The 19,861-nt window shown below is 44.7% G+C and overlaps 2 protein-coding genes across 4 annotated transcripts; one reads left to right on the top strand and one right to left on the bottom strand.

Moving 5' to 3' along the window:
* Positions 1–9,972: 9,972 nt before the first annotated feature.
* Positions 9,973–12,867, bottom strand: Timm10b (translocase of inner mitochondrial membrane 10 homolog B (yeast)). Its single transcript, XM_005380148.2, has 3 exons — positions 12,756–12,867; positions 12,474–12,569; positions 9,973–12,283 (listed from the first exon to the last, which is right to left on the bottom strand). Exons 1-3 carry the CDS (start codon positions 12,795–12,797, stop codon positions 12,107–12,109), a joined length of 315 nt encoding a protein of 104 aa, XP_005380205.1. The 5' UTR covers positions 12,798–12,867; the 3' UTR covers positions 9,973–12,106.
* A 103-nt stretch (positions 12,868–12,970) lies between these two features.
* Positions 12,971–17,809, top strand: Arfip2 (ADP-ribosylation factor interacting protein 2). Of its 3 annotated transcripts, XM_005380149.2 has the most exons (8): positions 12,971–13,087; positions 13,859–13,990; positions 14,365–14,461; positions 15,176–15,294; positions 15,467–15,688; positions 16,162–16,319; positions 16,443–16,617; positions 17,042–17,809. In XM_005380149.2, exons 2-8 carry the CDS (start codon positions 13,892–13,894, stop codon positions 17,195–17,197), a joined length of 1,026 nt encoding a protein of 341 aa, XP_005380206.1. In that variant the 5' UTR covers positions 12,971–13,087; positions 13,859–13,891; the 3' UTR covers positions 17,198–17,809. The 3 variants fall into 3 exon arrangements, with proteins under 3 accessions (XP_005380206.1, XP_005380208.1, XP_013367285.1); XM_005380151.2 differs by lacking the exon at positions 13,859–13,990; XM_013511831.1 differs by lacking the exons at positions 12,971–13,087; positions 13,859–13,990; positions 15,176–15,294 and having other exon boundaries at positions 14,402–14,461.
* Positions 17,810–19,861: the final 2,052 nt, after the last annotated feature.

Below are 19,861 nucleotides of genomic sequence, written 5' to 3'. Positions count from 1 at the left end.
ATAGAGCCATTTTAATTTACATTCCCACCAAAAGCGTATAAGGGTTCTTTTTTCTATACAACCTTACCAGCATTTGTAATTTTTTGGTTTTGTTTTTATAATAGCCATTCTAACTGGGATCACATGGAATCACCATATAATTTTATTTGTATTTCCCTGATAAATATATTGAGCATTTTTCATATACTTATTGGTCATGTACTTCCTTTATTATGAACTATGTATTCAGATCATTTCTCATTTATTGTGGCTTATTTGGGTCTTTTGGTCACTTTTTTTTAGTTCTTTACATATTCTCGATCTTAATTCTCTGTAAGATGAAGAGATGGCAAAGATTTTCTCTGACTGTAAGTTTTCTCTTCATTCTGTTGATTGTTCCCTTTGCAGTGCAGCTTTTTAATTTGAAGTACTCATTTTTGTCAATATTTCCTTTTCTCTCCCTGACTTTTGGAGTCCTATTTAGGAAATCACTGCATGTGCCGATATCTTGAAGTATTTCCTCCATGTTTTGTTCTAATAGATTGTTTCAGGTCTTGCCAGGTGTAGTGGTGCACACTTGTAATACCAGCGCTCAGGAGGGTGAGGCCAGAGGACTGCTGTGAGTTCAAGGCCAGTCTGAATTACAGAGACCATATCTCACACACACAGATCCAAAGTTTCAAGTCTTCCATTAAGGTCTTTGATCCATTTTCAGTTGATTTTTGTAGAGTGAGACACAGGGCTTAGCCTTCTGCATGCAAATACCCAGTTTTCCTAGCACCAATTGTTAAAGAGGCTGTCCTCTCTCCAATGGATGTTTTTGGCTTCTTTGTTGAGACTCACTTGGCTGAGATATACGAATTTATTTCTGGGTCTTCTATTCTTTCCATCATTTATGGCTCTGTTTTTATGCCAGTACAATGCTGTTTTTGTTACTATAGCTCTAAAGTATGTTTTGAAATCAGGTATTGTGGTGACTCCAGCATTACTCTTTTTGCCCAGGATTGCTTTGGCTATTCTGAGTCTTTTGTGTCTTCAAATGAACCTTAGGATTATTTTTTCCAGTTCTGTGAAAATTTCACGGATATTTTGATGAGGGCTGCACTAAATCTGTATTTTGTGCAGCATGCCCACTTTAACAATATTAATTCTCCTAATCCTTGAACATGGGAAGTCTTTCCACTTTTTAGTGTTTTTCCTGTTTTCTTGGTACTGGGGGTTGAACCCAGGGACTTTGCACTGAGTTACTTCCCCAGCACTTTATTTTTTATTTTGAGACAAGGTCTCTTGCTGTAAGTTACTAAGTTTCCCAGACTGGGCTCCAATTTACAATCCCCCTGCCTCAGCCTCCCAGAGTGCTGGGGTCACAGGTATGTATCATCACATCCGGCTTTACTGTCTCAGTTTCTTTCTTCAGTGTTTTATACTTTTTCTTTTAGGTCTTTTGCCCTTTTAAATAAGTTTGTTCTTAGATACTTCCTTTTAAAAAATATGTTTTTAAGTGACTATTGTAGGTGGGATGGTTTTCTTAATTTTTTTCAGTGAATTCACTATTGGTGTACAGAAAAGCTACAGAATTTTATATGTTTGATTTTGTATTTTGCCACTTTATCAATTTATCAGCTCTAATAGTCTTTACAATTTTCTATATTCTATAGAATATCATCTGCAAATAGGGAGAGTTTGATTTCTTTCTTTTCTATTTGTATGCGCCTTATTTCTTTCTCTTGCTTGATTGCTCTAGCTAGGAATTAGAGTACCATAAGAGTGGTTAGTGGACACTCTTTTCTTGCTTCTTACCTTAGACAAAATGCTTTCAGTTTTTCCTCAGTTTAGTATGATGTTAGCTGAGTGTCATATATAGTCTGTATTATGCTGAGGAATAATCTTTCTCTACCTAGTTTACTCATAAAGGGATGGAAAATTAATATTACAGGCCTGAGGCAGAATATTTTCTTTTCTAGGAAACCTCAGTTTTGCTCTTAAAGCCTCAACTGATTGGATGAGGCATTATCAAGGGTAATCTTTCTTGAAACTGTCAATGAGTCCTTGGTTGATTAGTATTGCATGTCTATATCTGTTTTCATGAGAAACCACTTTGAAGACATTAGTATGTAATACAACAAGCATTGTTAATTCCCTACCATTTTGTTTGTAACTCTGTATTGTCTGTACTGTTCTTTTGCTATTTTGTAAAATGTTGTCTGTCTGTTAATGTTTTCCTCCTTTTATTATTAAATTTTTTTTAAAAGGGTAATCTTTCTTAAAGGTGAATTACTTGTAAATGTTTGCCTCATGAAAGTACAAAATGCTTTCATAATAAGATCTAGATAAGCTATTAAATAATAACAATAACAAATAACAAATAATAAACATTATATATAACTTGCCAAGTTTACACACAAAACTAAGCATCACATAAGCTATTTAAAGAGAATTTAAAAAAAAAAAAGAATTTTCAGAGACTTCCAGGAGGATGGTGGAGTAGTGAACAAGCAGAGAAACAGCCTTTCTGAGACTTTGTGTCCAGATGCTGGAATATAGCAATGTGAGGAAGAGAGGAAGGAGGGAAGTGGGTCCCTTGGACCTAGTAAGGATCTGAAGTGAGAACTGAAGCCCATGGGGAGAATGAAGAGAGACTTCAATGAAAAGGAAGGAGGTGGCATGTGGTGCTTTGTCCCTGAGCCCTGACTCACTATGTGGGAAGGGTGGCCTGAACCTGCAGGCACAGTGACTACTAGCAACCCCAGAGGCCTCCAGAGAGAAACACATCAAGGGAATGGAGCCGTGGACACAGTGGACACAGCAGCAGCTGCTGAGTTATTTGGGTCCAGATGTCCTCCAGGAGAAGGTGACTGGCTGGGAGCCATCTTGGAGAGGGGTCAACTGAGCTTGAGACTCAGAGCAACTGCTGGTTCTATCTAGTGGCTCCCAGTGTCAGGGTGAGGTGGAACCAAGTTCAAGTCAGCAGGAGGTAATGAAACCAAGTTCAAACCAGCAGGAAGCACAAGGAGTGTTTCAGACTGAACAAATTGGATTCCAGCCTCACAGTCAGAAATCACCTTGAACTTTAGTGGAACTAAAGGTGCAGGCCATCTGGTCTCAGTTTTTAAATAAATAAATAAATAAATAAATAAACAAAAATAAAGGTGCAGGCCTGCTGGGATTATGCACTACCCCACTAACAATCCATGGATTAACCAACATGGATCTGGACTCTGCCCAACTTCTCTATGAGTGACAGAGGAGACAAAGCTTGAAGTGGACTTTTTTCCTTCTACACCAAGGCATATAGTAATAGTCAAGATTCCAGAAATTCAGCACAAGAACAGAATATTAAAAGTTGTTAGAGGAAAGAAACAAGTCACCTACAAAGAAAAGTCAATCAGAATCACAGCAGATTTCTCAACACAAACCCTCTAATCAAAGAGAGCTTAGAGTGAGGTATTTCAAGCCCTAAAAGAAAACAACCTTTAACCCAGATTGAGGTACCCCACAAAATTATCTTTCAAAATTGACGGAGAAATAAGATACTTCCATGACAAAAAAATACCCGAGGAAGAAAAAAAAACAAAACAAAAACAAAAAACAAAAAAACCTGAGGAATATTTTAGGAAGAAGGGATACCAATCATAACTATACATGCACCAAACACTAGTGCACCAAATTATAGAAAAGAAATAATAACAGACATGAAAAACAAAATAAGCCCTAATACAATCATAATGGGGGACTTCAATAACCCACTATCACAAATAGATCAATAGACAAAAGAATCGACAAAGAAATATCACAACTAAACCAAACTTTTGAACAAACGGACTTAGTAGATGTCTACAGAGTGTTCCATCCTGCAATATCAGAATACACATTCTACTCAGCTGTGCATGAGACATTCTTCAAAATAGATCACATACTAGCTCATAGAACATGCTTAAGTAAATGCAAAGGAATTGAAATTATCCCTTGCATATTATCAGACAATACAATGAAACTGGAAATCAAGAACTTCATAAACATGTGGAAATTAAATAACACCCTCCTGAAAAACCAGTGGGTCACAGATGAAATTAAAGAAATGAGACAGTTTCTACAATTAAATGATAATGCCAATGTAATAAGAAAACAATAAAAAGAATCAATGAATTGAAGAGTTGGTTCCTTGAAAGAGTAAAGTTGACAAACCCTTAGCCAATCTTATCCAAAAAAGGAAAGAAAAGACTTAAATCCATGCAATTAGGAAGAAAAGGGTGAAATCATACCAGATCATGCAGAAATCCAGAAGACTGTCAATACCTACTTGAAAAACCTGCATTCTAATAAGATGGAAGACACAGAAGAAATGGACAGATTCCTAGGTATGTATGAATTATAGTGGCACAGCTTGTAACAAATCTTGGAAACATCCCAAATGCCCACCAACCAATGAATGGATGAAGATGTAATTTTTTATACAATGGAGTACTACTCAGCCATAAAGAATAAACTTGAGCCATTTCTAGATAAATGGATGCAACTTGAGAGCATACTCTTTGTTTTGTTTTTGTTTTTGTTTTTTTCCGGTACCGGGAATCGAACTCACGACGTCATGCTTGCCAGGCAGGCACTGTGCCGCTGAGCTAAATCCCCAGCCCCGAGAGCATACTCTTTAAGTGAAAAAAATCAGATATATATGTAAATACATTGTTTCTGATGTGAGAAACCAGAAGTGTAAATAAAGACCAAAATGTAAAGCTGGGTGTGGTGGCACACACCTGTAATCCCAGCACTCGAGAGGCTGAGGCAGGAGGATCATTTCGAGTTTGAGACCAGCCTGGGCTACACAGTGAGCTCAATGCCAGCCTGAACTGCATAGTGAGACCCTGTCCAAAAAGACAGAAAAAAAAAGACCAAAATGTATAATAGATATTATGAAATAAGAAGAAAATGTTCAAGTGGGAAGGAGGAACCAGGAAGGGAGAAAAAATTAAAAAATGAAAAGGAAAAAATGGGAACAAAGCTTTCATAAATAAGCAGGGGAAGAGGGGTTGAAGAGAGGGTAGGCAAATGGGGAAAAAATGAATCAAGGTATATCATGTACAGGTACAAATTCCCTATGATGAATGTGATCATTATGTGTACCTGAAATGTACCAATATTTAATTTAAAAAAATAAGGACCAAAAAGTATAATAGATATTGGGAAATGGGAAGAAAATGTTAAAATCAGGAGAACAAGGGGGAAGAGGGAAAAGAAAGAAAGGACAAGAAGAAAAGAATAGAAGCAAACAATGGAAACAAAGCTTTTGTAAATAAGGAGGGGAAGAGGGGCTGAAGGGAAGGGAGGGGAATGGGTATAAAAGAAGAAGCAAGATAGATTATGTACAGGTACAAATTCCATATGATGAATGTTATCATTATGTATATCTAAAATGTACCAATAAACTTTTTTTAAAAACACACACAAAAATTTTTTTCAGCTGGGCATGGTGATGATATATGGAAAATAAATATAACTTCCAAATTGCTAGATGTTAGATATGCCAAGTTTATGTTCCCTAAAATCTAAGAATGAATTCTAAGGAACAACAAAGGTTAAGGGTAGGGAAAAGTTTATTGAATGAGATAGCTCCTGAGAGACAGAAGTGGACCCAAAAGTTGGTTGCCTAGGAACTCACTTCTCAAAGGAAGTTTTATAGAGCAAAATCATGAGTTAGGTACAACATAGGTCAAAACCATGATTAACTAATAAAAATTACAAGTATAGCCACTTAGGTAGTATTGATCCAATGGGCAGGTCACATAGCAAGTGTACATGGCAAGAACAAAGACCTTTTTTAAGAAGGGATGGATCAGGGGGTCCTGGTCACCCACTGGGGTGAGTGATGTTTATCTAGACTTTATTAGATTGGATGATACCATTTATCTTATCCCTGAGGAGATACATAGGCCTGGTCATTCCATCTTTGTTTTGAGGCCTGGGCTCCAACAGATGCACCTCTGGCCACGGTTGTAATGTGTTCTCATCCTCTGCACTAACTTCAAGGGCCTAGCCCTCTCTGACTGCCTATAATAGTTCTACCTAACTTAGCTGTGTATAATAGTGGCACATGCCTGTAACCCAGCACTTTGGAAGGCTCACACAGGAGGATCACAAACTCAAGGTCAGCCTGGGAAAATTAGTAAAACCTTGTCTTAGTGTTCCCTGGGTTCAATACACATTACTGCAAAAAAAAAAAAAAAAAAGTGACATCTAAACAAAAGCATGAAGAAAGGAAGGCGGTCCTCCTCTTTATCTTTTGTCCAAACAATTCTAATTTTTCCTTTGGATCTCAGCTTCAAAATCAGTACCTTGGTGATAAGAACTGATAAAAATAGGGAAAAAATCTGAGAAAAGAAGGTTAAGGTGAACCCAGATAGGTCACCAGGGACCTGATTAGGAAAAGCCTCAGTTGTGACACTAAGAAGTCTGAACGTCACAGGAGCCAAGTAGATGAGGATCATGATTATTATCTTTTACAAGAATCATTTCTGGCGAGTATAGGAAATGAATTGGTAGGCATCTCCTAATAACTGCTGTCCTCTTCTTCATTAGAAACAGACTCCCAGATCTTTCGCTAGGTAAATGACTGATGAGTATAGATTACATTTCCCGTCTCTCTTGTGACAAAGTCTGGCCATATGACAAGTTTGTGATCAACTTCCAATATCCTCCTGAAAGAGAGGAGTGCATGGCCTTCCCCACAAATCCTTATCCCATTCCTTGCTTATTTGACAAAGAAAATGCCATCTTGGGTCAAAGGATGAGGATCACACTCCATCTACAACATCAGAAAGCTGTGAAGAATTCTGCTTTGGACTAAACTTTTACTTGAAAGAAATAAAAAGTTTGGGTCTAATATTTGCATCTTTGTTATATGTAACTTGAGCTAAATCCCAACTAATCCAAAGAGGTCCAGGCTCAAGATGAAAAGCTGTTGGGAGACGTTGCTGTAAACTGTGTAAGAACTGCTAAGGGGCAGGCATGATGGTGCACACTTGTAATCCTAGGACTTGGGGGACTGAAGCAGGAGGATTGCCACAAGTTTGAGGCCAGACTGGATTACATAGTAAATTCAAAGCCACTCTGAACCACATAGTGAAATGCTGTCTTTAAAAAGAAAAAGAACTGATAAAAGTTTCAGGCAATGATAATAGAGATGGAGAGAAAAGATTCAGTATGTAAGCATAGGACTTAGAAAGTGAGTGAAGCCAGGTGTGGTGGCCATACACCTGTAATCCCACCACTCTGGTAGACTGAGGCAGGACAATTGCAAGTTGGAGCCCAGACCAGGCAATTTAGTGGCTTAGTGAAACTCTGTCTCCAAAAAAAAAAAAAAAAAAGCTGGGACTGTGGCTCCATATGAGGGCCCTAAATTCAATCCCCAGTATCACAAAGCAAAGTGAAAACTAAAATGATATAAAATGAATTGCTGAGGATGAGCGCTATCAGATATTAACTTATCTGTACAAAGGTAAATCTGAGTCATTAGTAGCTAAACCTCAGAGTAGGGGTGAAACCATCCTAGAAAAGTTAGATGGAGAGAAAAAAGGACCTAGAGAGAAAAGAGGACCTAGAGAATCTTTTAGGTTTTCAGGCTAGGGAGAGGGTAAGCTTGCTGAAGAGGCTAAGAACCTGTTGTCAGAGAGATAGGAAAACCATGAGTAGAATCAAGGCCACCAATGGAAGAGCGTCAATAATGAGGAACTAGAAAATAGCCACACAGAAATAGGCACACTGGGAAAATAGCCACACGGAAGTAGGCACACTAACTAATGATTGAGGGGAAATAAGGCCACCACTAAGGTGACCTTAGTGAGAACGATTTTAATACAGTAAGGGCTGTATAATTCAAAATGGACTGGGTTGAAGAATAGAAAAATGAGAGTGGCTTGTAAAATGGAGAGCCAAAGTATTGAACTATTTTTGAAGGGCTTAGCTGGATTACGGCAAAGGTGGTAACTGGAGGGGAAATAAAGTAAACTGGTTCTTTGTCATAAGGGAGTTGTTAACGTGTGTAAATACTGATAAACAACTTAGTAAAGCAGGAGGAAGTAAGACATCCTTAAACAGGAAAAGACTAAGACTCACAGTATAAGAATAGGCACTGGCGTTAGAGCAGAGGGACTGTTTAGACAGGAAGAAGGGAAAGAGACAAGAATGATGCAGATGTACGTGGATTAGTAAGTGATTGAAGGGCCGGGGATATAGCTCAGTGGCACAAACACCTGCCTGGCAGGCGCAAGGTCCTGAGTTTGATTCCCGGTACCATCCCCCTCAAAAAAAAGGTAAGTGGTAGGATACAGATAGCTTCTGTTTTCATCTATGAACAGGGTGACCCACAGAAAGAATAAGAGAAAGAATGCTTAAGAATATTACTTTTTTTTGTCTTTTTGAGACAGGGTCTCACTATGCAGTTCCGGCTGGTCTTGAGCTCACTTTGTAGCCCAGGCTGGTCTCAAATTTGCAATGATCCTCCTGCCTCAGCCTCCTGAATGCTGGGATTACAGGTGTGTGCCACCACACCTGGCAAGAGTATTAATTTGAAATGGCCCCTGTAGGGAGTAATAAACAGCAGAACAAGCCAGTGGGATTATGGGAGCTAAGACTCCATCTGAATTTGATACCCAGGGATTCATAGTGATACATGCTTGTTCAATATTGGTTTCCACTCAGTTGTCCAAATAGAAGCATAGATGTCTATTTTGCAGGATCCAAAAAAATGAAAAGGGAATTAAGTTTCTTGAAAGAAAAACACTGGAGTTTAAACTGGCTAGGAAAAACCTGAGAAGCAACAGCCTGCATACTTCAGTGAGATCAATAGAGGCAACAGTTCAACAAAGAAAAAGTGAAAAGAAATATGACCAATGAATATGATGCAAGTGATAGTGTTTTGAAGACGGAGTAGTTTGGGGTGATGGCAATAGCCAAGATTTAACTAAGGGAGTAGGGGGCTAAGACACTGTGGAAATCACTAGAGCCTGAGTCAAAGAACTAAGAGACCTAGTTACTGAGTACATCGTCTGTGTAACACTAAGGTATCAAGAGGTGGATAATAAACCAAGGACTAGCTATTTAGATGAAACTAACAAGAGAGTAATAATTGAGACTGGTAGGACAACTAATGAGAGATAGTTGCATGGAAGGAGAGCCCCAAAGGAATATTTTGCTAAAGATTGGGCAGTTAACTGAAGCCACAGAGGTACACCAACTCTTATCTCCAAAGCTTGTGATGTGATAAGGATATGTCAGAGTTTATTTCTGTGTGTTGTGCTTGAAACTACATTAGTCTCATGATAGCAATGGCTATTCCTTTACAACAAAACTGAGGAAGAACAGAAGACCATGGATGATAGAGTGGAAAGGATGTTTTTCTCCGAAGTATTGAACATATTAATAAAAATTTTTAATAATGGAAAATAATCATAAGAGATTGAAAATTAATGGAAGATAATGGAAGACTGAATTTTTTTGTTGAGACAGGGTGTTGCTATGTAGTTCAGGCTGGTCTTGAACCTGTGGCAATCCTCCTGCTTCAGCCTCCCAAATGCTGGGATTACAGGTGTGTGCCACTATGCCCGGTTCGAAGATTGAAAATATAAGAAAAGGACTGATGGGTAAAACTGTGGCATACTCAATTTCCCATGCCTAGAGGCACAGTAGCTACAGATGAGATTGATGATAATAGTTCTGGCAGTTCAAAGAGCATAAGCTTTAGAACCAGATAGATACATGTTCAGTTTTTCTCCACATTACTAATTACATGATGCTGAAAGAGGAATCACACCCCATCGGGCATAGTGGTGCACACCTGAAATCCCAGCACGCGGGAGGCTGAGGCAGGAGGTGACCATGAATTTGAGGTCAGCCTGGGCTACATGAGCAAGTTCAAGGCCAGGCTGAACTACATAGTGAGATCCTGACTCAAAAACAAACAAACAAACAAAACAAAACAAAACAAAACACAAAGAGGAATCACAGATAATTCACAATGGAACTTTATTGCAAGGACACATATAAATACTGATGTAGAGCTTTTCTACCTGCAACACAATTTTCTAGGTTTCTATTCTCCTGTCTCTGGGAGTTGAGTTCAAGAAAATTTTATTGCAAATGTGAAGCTACTCAGTAAGGAAGTTCCTGTCAGCAACTTTTACCTTTGTAAAACACTTTATATCAGAGCCCCTTTCTCAGTAAGTAACTGCATAAGATAGGTGATTCTTGCCTTCTCATCCGTTAAGTGGGGATAATACCTTTTGCAGTTTTGTTGTAAAGATTAAGCACAGAATCTGCTAACCTCGGAACCTACAAAAAGCGAGTGCTCAATAGATGATTCTGAGAGGCAGTCTGGTGTACTAAAAATATGAACTTTATTTATTTTTGGCTTTTTGGGACAGGATCTTGCTATGTAGTTCAGCCTGGCCTTGACCTTGCAGTGATTCTTATGCATTGGCCTCCTAAGTGCTGGGACTATGGGCATGCACCACCACATCCAGCAAACTAAAAATACAGACTTTAAAGTAAGATCTACTTTATTTGGGATTGACTCCCAGAAGCACAGAGCTATATCCCTATTTTTTTGAGACGGAACTTCACTATATTGCCTATGCTGGTTTTGACTTGTAATCCTTCTGCCTCAGCCTCCCAAATACTTGGGATTAAGGTGTGTGCCGCCTCATCTGGTTTAGATCTACATTTTCCATAGGTTCTGCTACTTGAGAATTTCAACTTCCTGAAATGTAGGTAGGAAAAAACATCTGCTTTGTGGATGGTTGAAAGGAGTTTTTTAAGTATTGTGGGAGCCAATGTCTAGAAGCTCTAAGTCTCTGTAAAAAATGTTCACTTGATAGGGATGAGGGTGTGGTGTGGGTTGACAAGAGCAATGCAGGTACAGTATAAAATAACTATCATGGTGGTCAGAAGACAGAAAAGACCGAGAGCCCATAAAAGGGTAACTCACTGGTAGTGAGGGCTTGACTCAGATTGGCGACCTTAAATATCCCATGGCATTCATTATATTACTGTTTTTCTCTAGCAGCTTGGATACAAAAATAGAAGATAACACAATGATACAAAAAGGAGGTGAAGGGGAAGCAAATGGTGTGGGGTGATATGCCATTCAGGCTGTGAATACAGAAGTAATCTCTACAAGGGGGAAGGCAATAATGGGAAAAGAACATAGAGGCTGCAATTACAAGTCACCGGCGTATAGTGAAAATAATGTGGTATAGAGGGTGGAAAGCTGAAATCATGAGATTTTATACAAGCCATGAGTAAAACTTTAATGTAGCATTAAAAAGGATCCACAGATATTCTTTTTATTTTATTTTTTTAAATAAACACCACCATCTACTTTTCCCTTAGATTTGTCTTCCTCAAATTTAACTATACTGTAGTTTCCCCACTCTTGACTGCCCCTGAAGATAAACATCTTCTTCTTTATTAAAACATTTTAGTGTAGATCCCAGGAAGAAAGAAAATACTAAGAAACTAACCTGGGGAAATGGTTGCAATTACAGAACACCCCCAATTCTTACAGGCTTTATCTGTGTTCTGTGGCCACTCACTTCCTAAAAAGCAATACCTAAAAGCCCTATGGGTTTTTTGGAATTGTTTTTTTTTTCCTTCCCTCTGTTGCTGATATCACCTTCTTTCCCCAGATTCAAAAGAATTCTTTTTGTAAGACAGAAACCAGGAAAAAACAGTTACACACCAATGCATACTTGGCCATTTAAATTAGAAAGACTCAAAGACAGCCAGAGAGATCCTTCATTTTATCTGTCATGTGAGCAGCAACCAACTTCCTGTTGCACTATCAACTTGTGAACTGTACCTACAAACCTGCTCTAATCAGATGCCTGGAACAGTGAGGTTTTCCTTTTAGACACAGACGGCAAATTCTCAGCTGCCAAAGTGAAGCCAGCAGATATCCACTGAATGACGGAACAAGACAAAGGTGCCCTAGTCATCATTTAAGCCAAACAGCAAAAACCGGGTTTATTGGCTCCAGGAAAGGAGCAACAGTACCCCTCAACCTCTCTGTCCAGGTTTCACCAAGTCCAAGGTCCACTGGGTCCTTCAGTACCTTCCCTCCTGGGGCTGGGGTTGGCTAGCTGCCTGGTGGTGAGGCTGTGGGCTGTTCTGCAGTAACACCTGACACAGCCGAGGCGGCCTCGTAGTCTGCGATGCGGCGCTGTACCAGGGCAGGCATGAGCTGCACGTAAGCGGCCATGAGGCGGTGGTTGGAATGGATCAGCTTCCCAGCACAACTGTGCAGGCAGGCCTCCTGGATGGAAAACAGGGTGGAAGCAGAGGTCAAAAAAGTCCTTTCAAGCCGGCTCTTTCCTTCCCCATTCCCAATCTAGGGGAGAGGTCACGGAAAAGGCAGGGTCAGAGGTAGTGGAACTGGGGAGAGGAGGAAACACTCCACCGTTAGTTCTGGGGCTCGAGGGTGATCTCACTGCACAGACCCCCACCTCCTCTGCGTCCAGAGCTCGGTGGTGCAGGCTGGGCACACAGCGCTGGAAGCAGAGTTCTGTCATCCGATTGTAGACCAACAGGAAGTCTCGCAACTGGGAGAGAAGAGGACCAAAAACTCAAGTATAAGAACTCCACTCCACCCTACAACTCAAGATCCCGCCACCGAAGTTTCCCAAGACCGCGCACCACAAGCCGTGTCCCCCGCTGCAGAATCTCTGGCTCTTTGGGGTTTTCGCTATGGAAATGTCTGGCCCTGAAACAACTCAACTCTCACTCACGTTTCTCAGTTGCTGCTGCTGCTGCTGCAGTTGCTGCTCCATGACGCCGCCGGGCTGATACGTCACTTCTGTTATAGCGTCTCGACACCGCCCCGGAAGTAATCTCTCCACTCTCGAAGGACAGACGGCTTGGTTCCAGGATCGCCCTGCCCATTTTGTGGTACGTCACTTCCGCCCGTATAATCTGCGACGTGGCCGGCTTCTTCTGCCCAAAGAGGACGTCACTTCCACCGAGTCCCTGACCTGCTGCTAGGATCGCGACGGGAACTGGAACCCGAGGTCCCCGCGCCGTCCGGGCCTGGCGCCCTGAGGGGAAGAACGGCCCGGCCCAGGTAAGGGGGACTTACTTGAGTGAGGGGAAGTTGAACTCACGAACCTGTCCTTAGGGCAAGATGCCCCTGAGTCTTGGGCAAGGATGAGGACACACCTGATGCCCAGGTGTATGGGGGTGGGGAGGAAGCAGGGACTCACACCTGGAAGACGTAACTGACTTTGGAAGGATCGCCTCGATTCTGGGAAAGAGAGGCTTTTAGCAGACACCAGGAACATACACCAATTGATTCAACTAAGGCCTAGTGGGGAGGGCTCAAGAAAGAGCTGCTTGGGATGGAGGAGGGGGGAGACTGCCCGAGGGAGGGGGTTAGGAATACCGAGGAGTGTGGAAGCCCAAGCACTGGAGAACATGCCTGAATGCGGAGTGAGCACCTGAGCCCCAGAAAGGGGCTGGTTTCCTGGTGGGAGTCAACACACCTGCGTGGGGAGAAGTTCCAAGACATTTTATCTCTTGTTCACTGCTGGATTCCCAATGCCTTAGTGCCTGGCACATGGTAGGCGCTCACTAAATATCAGTTGAATGGGTGAATGCATGAATGCTTACTAAAGGTGGGGTTGCGGGTGGTGAGAAGACACTTGAGGCTTAGGTGTGCGTGTGTAAAAATTTACAGTTTGGAGGGGAGAAACATATCCGAGGAAAGAAGTGGTAGCTGAGCTCCAGGGACACTCAAGTCCTGGGACAACCTCTGAAGCCTTAGAAATAGCAGGGGAGGTGTCCCTCTTCTGGAGTGCTGGCCAGTTTCCAGAACTGCCTGTTTTGGGCTTTGCAGGGTGCTGGGGTGGAGACTGCCCCTTCCCTAGCCATGACGGACGGGATCCTAGGGAAGGCAGCCACAATGGAGATCCCTATCCACGGGAATGGTGAAGCTGGGCAGCTCCCTGAAGATGATGGGCTGGAGCAGGTGCTTCTGTTTGATGCTTCTGATTGTCTATTGGGAGCCCAGTGTATAAATCCTCGCCTCTCACTCCCATTCCATTCCAGTAGCCTTCCCCTAAGTTATCTAGTTCCCTTCATTGTTTTTACAAAATCTTCATTTGGTTCTACGGTGACTTCCAGCGTGTGTGTGTGTATGTGCGCGCGTGTGCGTGCTTGCTCTCTTTCCCTCTCTCCCTCTCTCCCACCCTCTCCTCTCTCCCACCCTCTCCTATCTCCCACCCTTTCCTCTCTCCCTGCCTGTTCCTCTCCTACCCCATCTAAGCTTGTCCCCACCCCCAAAATGTTTCAGCTGCCCATATGTTCCTGAAGTACCCCCATCCTCCTTTCTCCGGCCTCTAGGACCTCCAGCAGGTGATGGTGTCAGGACCCAACCTCAATGAAACCAGCATTGTATCTGGTGGCTATGGGGGCTCTGGTGATGGACTCATCCCCACAGGTATGAATGATCAGAGACAGAGGATTTGAGCGGAGAAAGGGACTAGGTGGTTTGGAGGAGCATAGGATACATCCTGGAACACTTGAATCGTGTGGAGAGATCTTGCTAGTATGGACCCCGTGCACTGTCTCCACGGTTCCATGCCAGCATCCAGGGTTTTCCATCTGCTTTCTTCCCTTGATCCCTGAGATGGCCATTTTTCTTTCTCTTGCTGCCACCACCTGATACAGGACTTCTAGTTTACAGGTGTTTTCCAGTTCTGGAGCTTAAGACTAATTTGGAACTTTGTGAGGCTTCCCAGCATTTTATTTTAGAGGAACAAGCAGATCTGAATCTCCCAGACTAGGATTGTCTGTGGGAATGTCAACCAGGGTTACTATTATCAGCACCCATCAGCACCCACCATCCTTGACTCCCCTTGCAACATAGCATATTTTTTTGTTTCCTCTGCCTCTGTATACCAGCAAACCTCCCCGCCCCGCCCCCCGCCAGTCCCCACTATAAGAAGGCTAAGTATTTATTGAGGTTTGACTTCAGAGCACAAGATCTTAATTTCTCCTAGGGCAGGTAGTAGGACAGTCTAAGCGACTCTACCCTTTCCCCTCCGGGGAAATCACCTCATGCGCTCAGGTGCTAGGTAGGAAATATGGGTAGGGCCACAGAGGTGTCTGGTTGTATCTGAGAGAGGCTGGTGTCAAGAACTTGGTCCTTTAGGATCTGGCCGCCATCCATCTCACAGCACCACTCCTGCTGGCCCTGGAGATGAGGTAGCTCGGGGAATCGCTGGAGAGAAGTTTGACATCGTCAAGAAATGGGGCATCAACACGTATAAGGTGGGATTTCAGCACCTCTGCCTTTCTCAAAACTCCCCCTGGGTAACTTTTTCCCAGATCCTAATCGCCCCTCTGTGGCTGAGATTGGGGGAGGCAGGGGGGCTGGAGTAGGTACTTGCTGGTGGGGTACACGGTCTAGGTTCTCTGACGTATTCCTCCACCTCCCAATCAGTGCACAAAACAACTGTTATCAGAACGATTTGGCCGAGGCTCTCGGACTGTGGACCTGGAACTAGAGCTGCAGATCGAGTTGCTCCGTGAGACGAAGCGCAAGTATGAAAGTGTCCTGCAGCTGGGCCGGGCACTGACAGCCCATCTCTACAGCCTGCTGCAGACCCAGCATGCACTAGGTGACGCCTTTGCTGACCTCAGCCAGAAGTCCCCAGAACTTCAGGTGCCTTGGCCAGAGCAAAGAGGGTGGGGGGACTGGGCCCGGGGCCATTCCAAGCAGTCACTCCTCAGACTCCCCTCCCTCCTGCAGCCCACAGGGAGAACCCCTCGAGGGTGGGCCCAGCCCTGCCCCTAGCAGCACTCACGTGTGAAGGCAATCTAAGGGTTTGTACAATTTGTATACTAGGTATCTCACAATTACCTTTCTCTGCATTGTTGAGAATACTTTTGGCACTGGGCCTAATCAAAGCCCCCCCCCCAGGCCACACTAGCTCTCCCTATGTCAGTCTTTTGAACTTACCTGAGAACACCCATGCCCATCATTCCTACCCTGGGCATCCCTAGGGTGGGCAAACTAACTTCCTGGCTAAGAGAGCTTTGCTAGAGGTAATTGCTCTTTGATACTCCTGCCTCTCCAGGAAGGAGGGGAAGGAAGGGGCTCTTATTCAAGGCCTGTCCTTCCCTTGTGCCCTCCAGGAAGAATTTGGCTACAATGCAGAGACGCAGAAGCTTCTGTGCAAGAATGGGGAGACGCTCCTAGGGGCTGTGAACTTCTTTGTCTCTAGCATCAACACGTTGGTCACCAAGACCATGGAAGACACACTTATGACTGTGAAACAGTATGAGGCTGCCAGGTGCGGGACTGGCAGGGCTTAAGGTTTGGGAAGTTGGTGGATAGGGGTGGAAATCTGGGCATTAAAGGAGAACTTGTGGTGAATAAAATGGATGGAGACCAGCCTTTATCACCCTCTCCCCAGGCTGGAATATGATGCTTACCGAACGGACTTAGAGGAGCTCAGCCTAGGCCCCCGGGATGCAGGCACCCGTGGTCGACTTGAGAGTGCCCAGGCCACTTTCCAGGCCCATCGGGACAAGTATGAAAAGCTGCGGGGAGATGTAGCCATCAAGCTCAAGTTCCTGGAAGAAAACAAGGTGCTAATAACCCCACCCCTTTGTTCCTAAACCACCTTCCCATCTGACAGTAACTTCCCTCGACTCCCTCACTATCGGGTGGGGAGATGCAGCCTGCCTAGGGGTGGGATGTTCCCCCGCCCCTCAACCCCTGAGCCTTCTTAAGTCTCTCTCTTTCCAGTCACTGGCTCTGTTCTGTTGGAGGATTTCCCAGAAACATAACTGGTATACTGTTAGGTGGGGTACTAGACCCTAGGCCCAGAAAATCAAATCAGGTGTTTTCCATCAGGTTGACCTTTCTCCTTTGTTTCCCTGGGTGAGGTTCAGTCCCTAGCCCTAGATCACCATCAGAGCAGAGTTCACATATCCCTGCTCTGTGCTCAGGCTCAGAGCTCTCAAAAGGGGCACCTGAGTCGAGCCTTAGCTGACCCTGCTGGACCCCCAGATCAAGGTGATGCACAAGCAGCTGCTGCTGTTCCACAATGCCGTGTCCGCCTACTTTGCTGGGAACCAGAAACAGCTGGAGCAGACCCTACAGCAGTTCAACATCAAGCTGCGGCCTCCAGGAGCTGAGAAGCCTTCCTGGCTAGAGGAGCAGTGAGCTACTTCCAGCCCACCTTGGCTATCAAGAAGGACACTGGGAAGGGCAGCCCCATGGTGGAGGAGATTGGACATGGGACGTCCCTTGCCATTTGCCCTCTGGCTTGGGCTCCCTTTCCCTGGCTGGGATCCGACACAGGTTTTGCCCCTACTGCTGTGGTATGAAGAGGGCCTGTAGGCCTAGAAGCTGCTGCTCTGTCCTTCATTTTTCTGGCCACTGGGCTCCATTCCCAGATCTTTTCCTTCCACTCCACAGCCAAAGGCTATGATAGAACCACTCCCTGGCCAATGGCATCACTCCTCAGGCCTATCCCCAGCTCATGGGGTGTGCGCCCTGACCAATGACAGAGCCTCAAAAGGCCATGTCAGCCAATGGCAGCTCTTCTCGGGCTCCTTTGGGCCAATGATGTTGCCTCCAGTACCCTTTGTCCCTCCTCTATGCGTGGCCATTGCACAGAAGGGGACTGGGACCAAAGGGGTGGGAATAATGGGGAGCTCCGTTTCTGGCCAGCATCTGAATGGGCCTCCTCTCACCCACCCACCCGGTTTAATTGTGCTTAGAACCCCGGAAGATTGGGATCTAGCACTAGGAATAAACCTTTCATAAAAGCAGGCCCAGTGAGGTCAATTTGTGGGGGATTATAGGAGGGTGGGCTGGGCGCACTCAGTCTAATTAAACACCCAAATCCTATGAAGTCAGAAGAGCTGGGGCCAGGAATCTAAAGTCACGGGTTTCAGAAACAGTGTGAAGCTTTGATCCCCCTTACCCACAACTGGAGCCAAAATTTTATCTACCCTACAGGTTCGCACCTAGAGAACTGTGGATGTTAAGGGCATAAGATCCAGAGGGAGTTGGGAGTGCAGACCTTCATCATTCATTGACTCTTAACAGCAAATATTTACTGAGTGCTTTTATTTGCCAGGCACTGCGTTGGGCCCTGGGGAAACATCAGTGAATAAAACATAGTCCCTGCCCACAGTGCTGAAGGCCTAGTGGGGGATAGAGACAAGTAACCAGGCAACTACAATACAGTGATAAGTACTAGGATACAGAAGCACAGTGTGCTAAGGGAGCACAGAGGAGGGGCGTCTAGATTAGATGGGTAGAGATGGGGATGTCAGCTTGAAAGTTGAGATCTGAAGACTGGGTGGATGATAGCCAGTCAGGGACCAGGTATGTGAAGACTGGGTGGGAATTGTTTGGATTTAAAAAGTGCAAGGGGCATGGTAAGAGGAAGACTCAAGCTAGTTGAGGATTTTTGCCTTTGAGAGGGAGCTATAAAATCTTTTAAGCAGAGATACGACAATATAAAAGAAATCTAGCATTGAGAAAATAGTCCTGAGGCTTAAAACAGACCCCAGTTCCTTCATTCCGGGGAGTCTAGTGGCCTTTGCTCCCAACTTCAAGCAGAAAGCCTGCCCGAGGCGCCCAAGCACGGGAGCAGCCAGTGGTGGTTGCCAGAACTCAGGCGGAGGAGCGAGGCAGTTCCTGTGGTTCCCCCTGCATCCCAGTGTTGAGCCCAAATCTGAACCTGATGCGAAAAATCCCTAGAAAACTCCCCAAAGCAGTTTGTTTTCATCAAGGTCCAAGCGTCATCACATCTATTGTCCCTTGGCTAAAGAGAGCTCCAGACTTTTCAACATTCTCGCCTCCTCTGGAGGGCCGGGGGGGAGGCAGCCAGTGAGCAGATTCTCAGCACTGGAAGGCACAGAAGCCTGGCTTGCTGCTGTCGTGGACACTGCAACTCCAGCCAGGCTCCCTGCGCTTTGGTTACCTGCAGGCATCCCGCGAGCAGGACTATTAGAGAGTCCTCGTACAAGGCTACGAGGGATTTTTTTCATGCTAAGGGCACTCAGTCTCCAAATGACAGGAAGCAAGCTAAAAGCAGGGCCAAAATCTGATTCCACCGCTTCCTAGCTGAGTGAACAGGGTTAACACCCTGTTGTTTTTCACTGTAAAACAGGGTTAATAAAAGAAGCTACTTAATTACAGTTCTGAGTATTAGATAATGTATACAGAGTGGTTGGTTATTATGTCTGTACATAATTAGCGCTCCGAGCCTGTTATAATTTTTGTTATCTTTCACCAGGGCTGCTTCTCCCTAACGCGTTGGTTCTGAGAAGTTTGCTCTGGGTCTGTGGTGTGAGGAAGGGAGTCTGAATGGTCTGAACGGTAATTTCCACACGAAGGGGCTCCTGAGGCAGTTAGCGCTGAGTCAAGTTCCCACCTGCTCAGTGAGCCTCCTTGCCCCAGAGCTCTGGGTAATGCTCTTCCACGGCCAGAAATCCGGTGGAGCTACACGTGGCCCCTGCGCCCTCCCGCTCAGCGGAAACCAAACTAGCGAATTCCATAGGTGGGATATCCCGCACCCCCAGAAAGCCAGGGAGGGCGCCGCCAGGAAACAGCCAGGTCGGCCTCCCAGACTGCTACATCCCTGCGGCCCCCGCGGCCTTTTCTTGACGGCGCCTCATCCCGGTACCTGCGACCTGCCACACCGCCCTTCCCCGGAGCCCCAGCAGCTGGCGGAGATCCGGGATCCGGCTCGCCGCGCTCCCCAGCCGCGCCGCAGAGGCAGCGCCCATAGGCGCCGCAGGGGCGTTTGGAGGCGGGGCCTAGGGCGGGCATGGGCGGGGCCTCCGCCGCGGAGGGCGGGGAGTGGGCGGG

The sequence above is a fragment of the Chinchilla lanigera genome, unplaced genomic scaffold, assembly GCF_000276665.1.
Source record: "Chinchilla lanigera isolate Chin_1 unplaced genomic scaffold, ChiLan1.0 scaffold00013, whole genome shotgun sequence".
Lineage (NCBI taxonomy): Eukaryota > Metazoa > Chordata > Mammalia > Rodentia > Chinchillidae > Chinchilla > Chinchilla lanigera.
The sequence above is the reverse complement of the archived record's forward strand: the minus strand, read 5'-3'. Positions and strand labels throughout refer to the sequence as shown.

What these genes read in the sequence shown, in the direction of transcription:
- Arfip2 (XM_005380149.2), top strand. Translation starts at nt 13,892, where the DNA reads ATGACGGACGGGATCCTAGGGAAGGCAGCCACAATGGAGATCCCTATC. An exon ending in TGATGGACTCATCCCCACAG is followed by an intron (nt 14,462 to 15,175) that starts GTATGAATGATC and finishes TTGGTCCTTTAG; the next exon opens with GATCTGGCCGCCATCCATCT. An exon ending in AGTTCCTGGAAGAAAACAAG is followed by an intron (nt 16,618 to 17,041) that starts GTGCTAATAACC and finishes CTGGACCCCCAG; the next exon opens with ATCAAGGTGATGCACAAGCA.
- Timm10b (XM_005380148.2), bottom strand. Translation starts at nt 12,797, where the DNA reads ATGGAGCAGCAACTGCAGCAGCAGCAGCAGCAACTGAGAAAC. An exon ending in AGCAGCAGCAACTGAGAAAC is followed by an intron (nt 12,570 to 12,755) that starts GTGAGTGAGAGT and finishes CTTCTCTCCCAG; the next exon opens with TTGCGAGACTTCCTGTTGGT. An exon ending in GAGCTCTGGACGCAGAGGAG is followed by an intron (nt 12,284 to 12,473) that starts GTGGGGGTCTGT and finishes TTTTCCATCCAG; the next exon opens with GAGGCCTGCCTGCACAGTTG.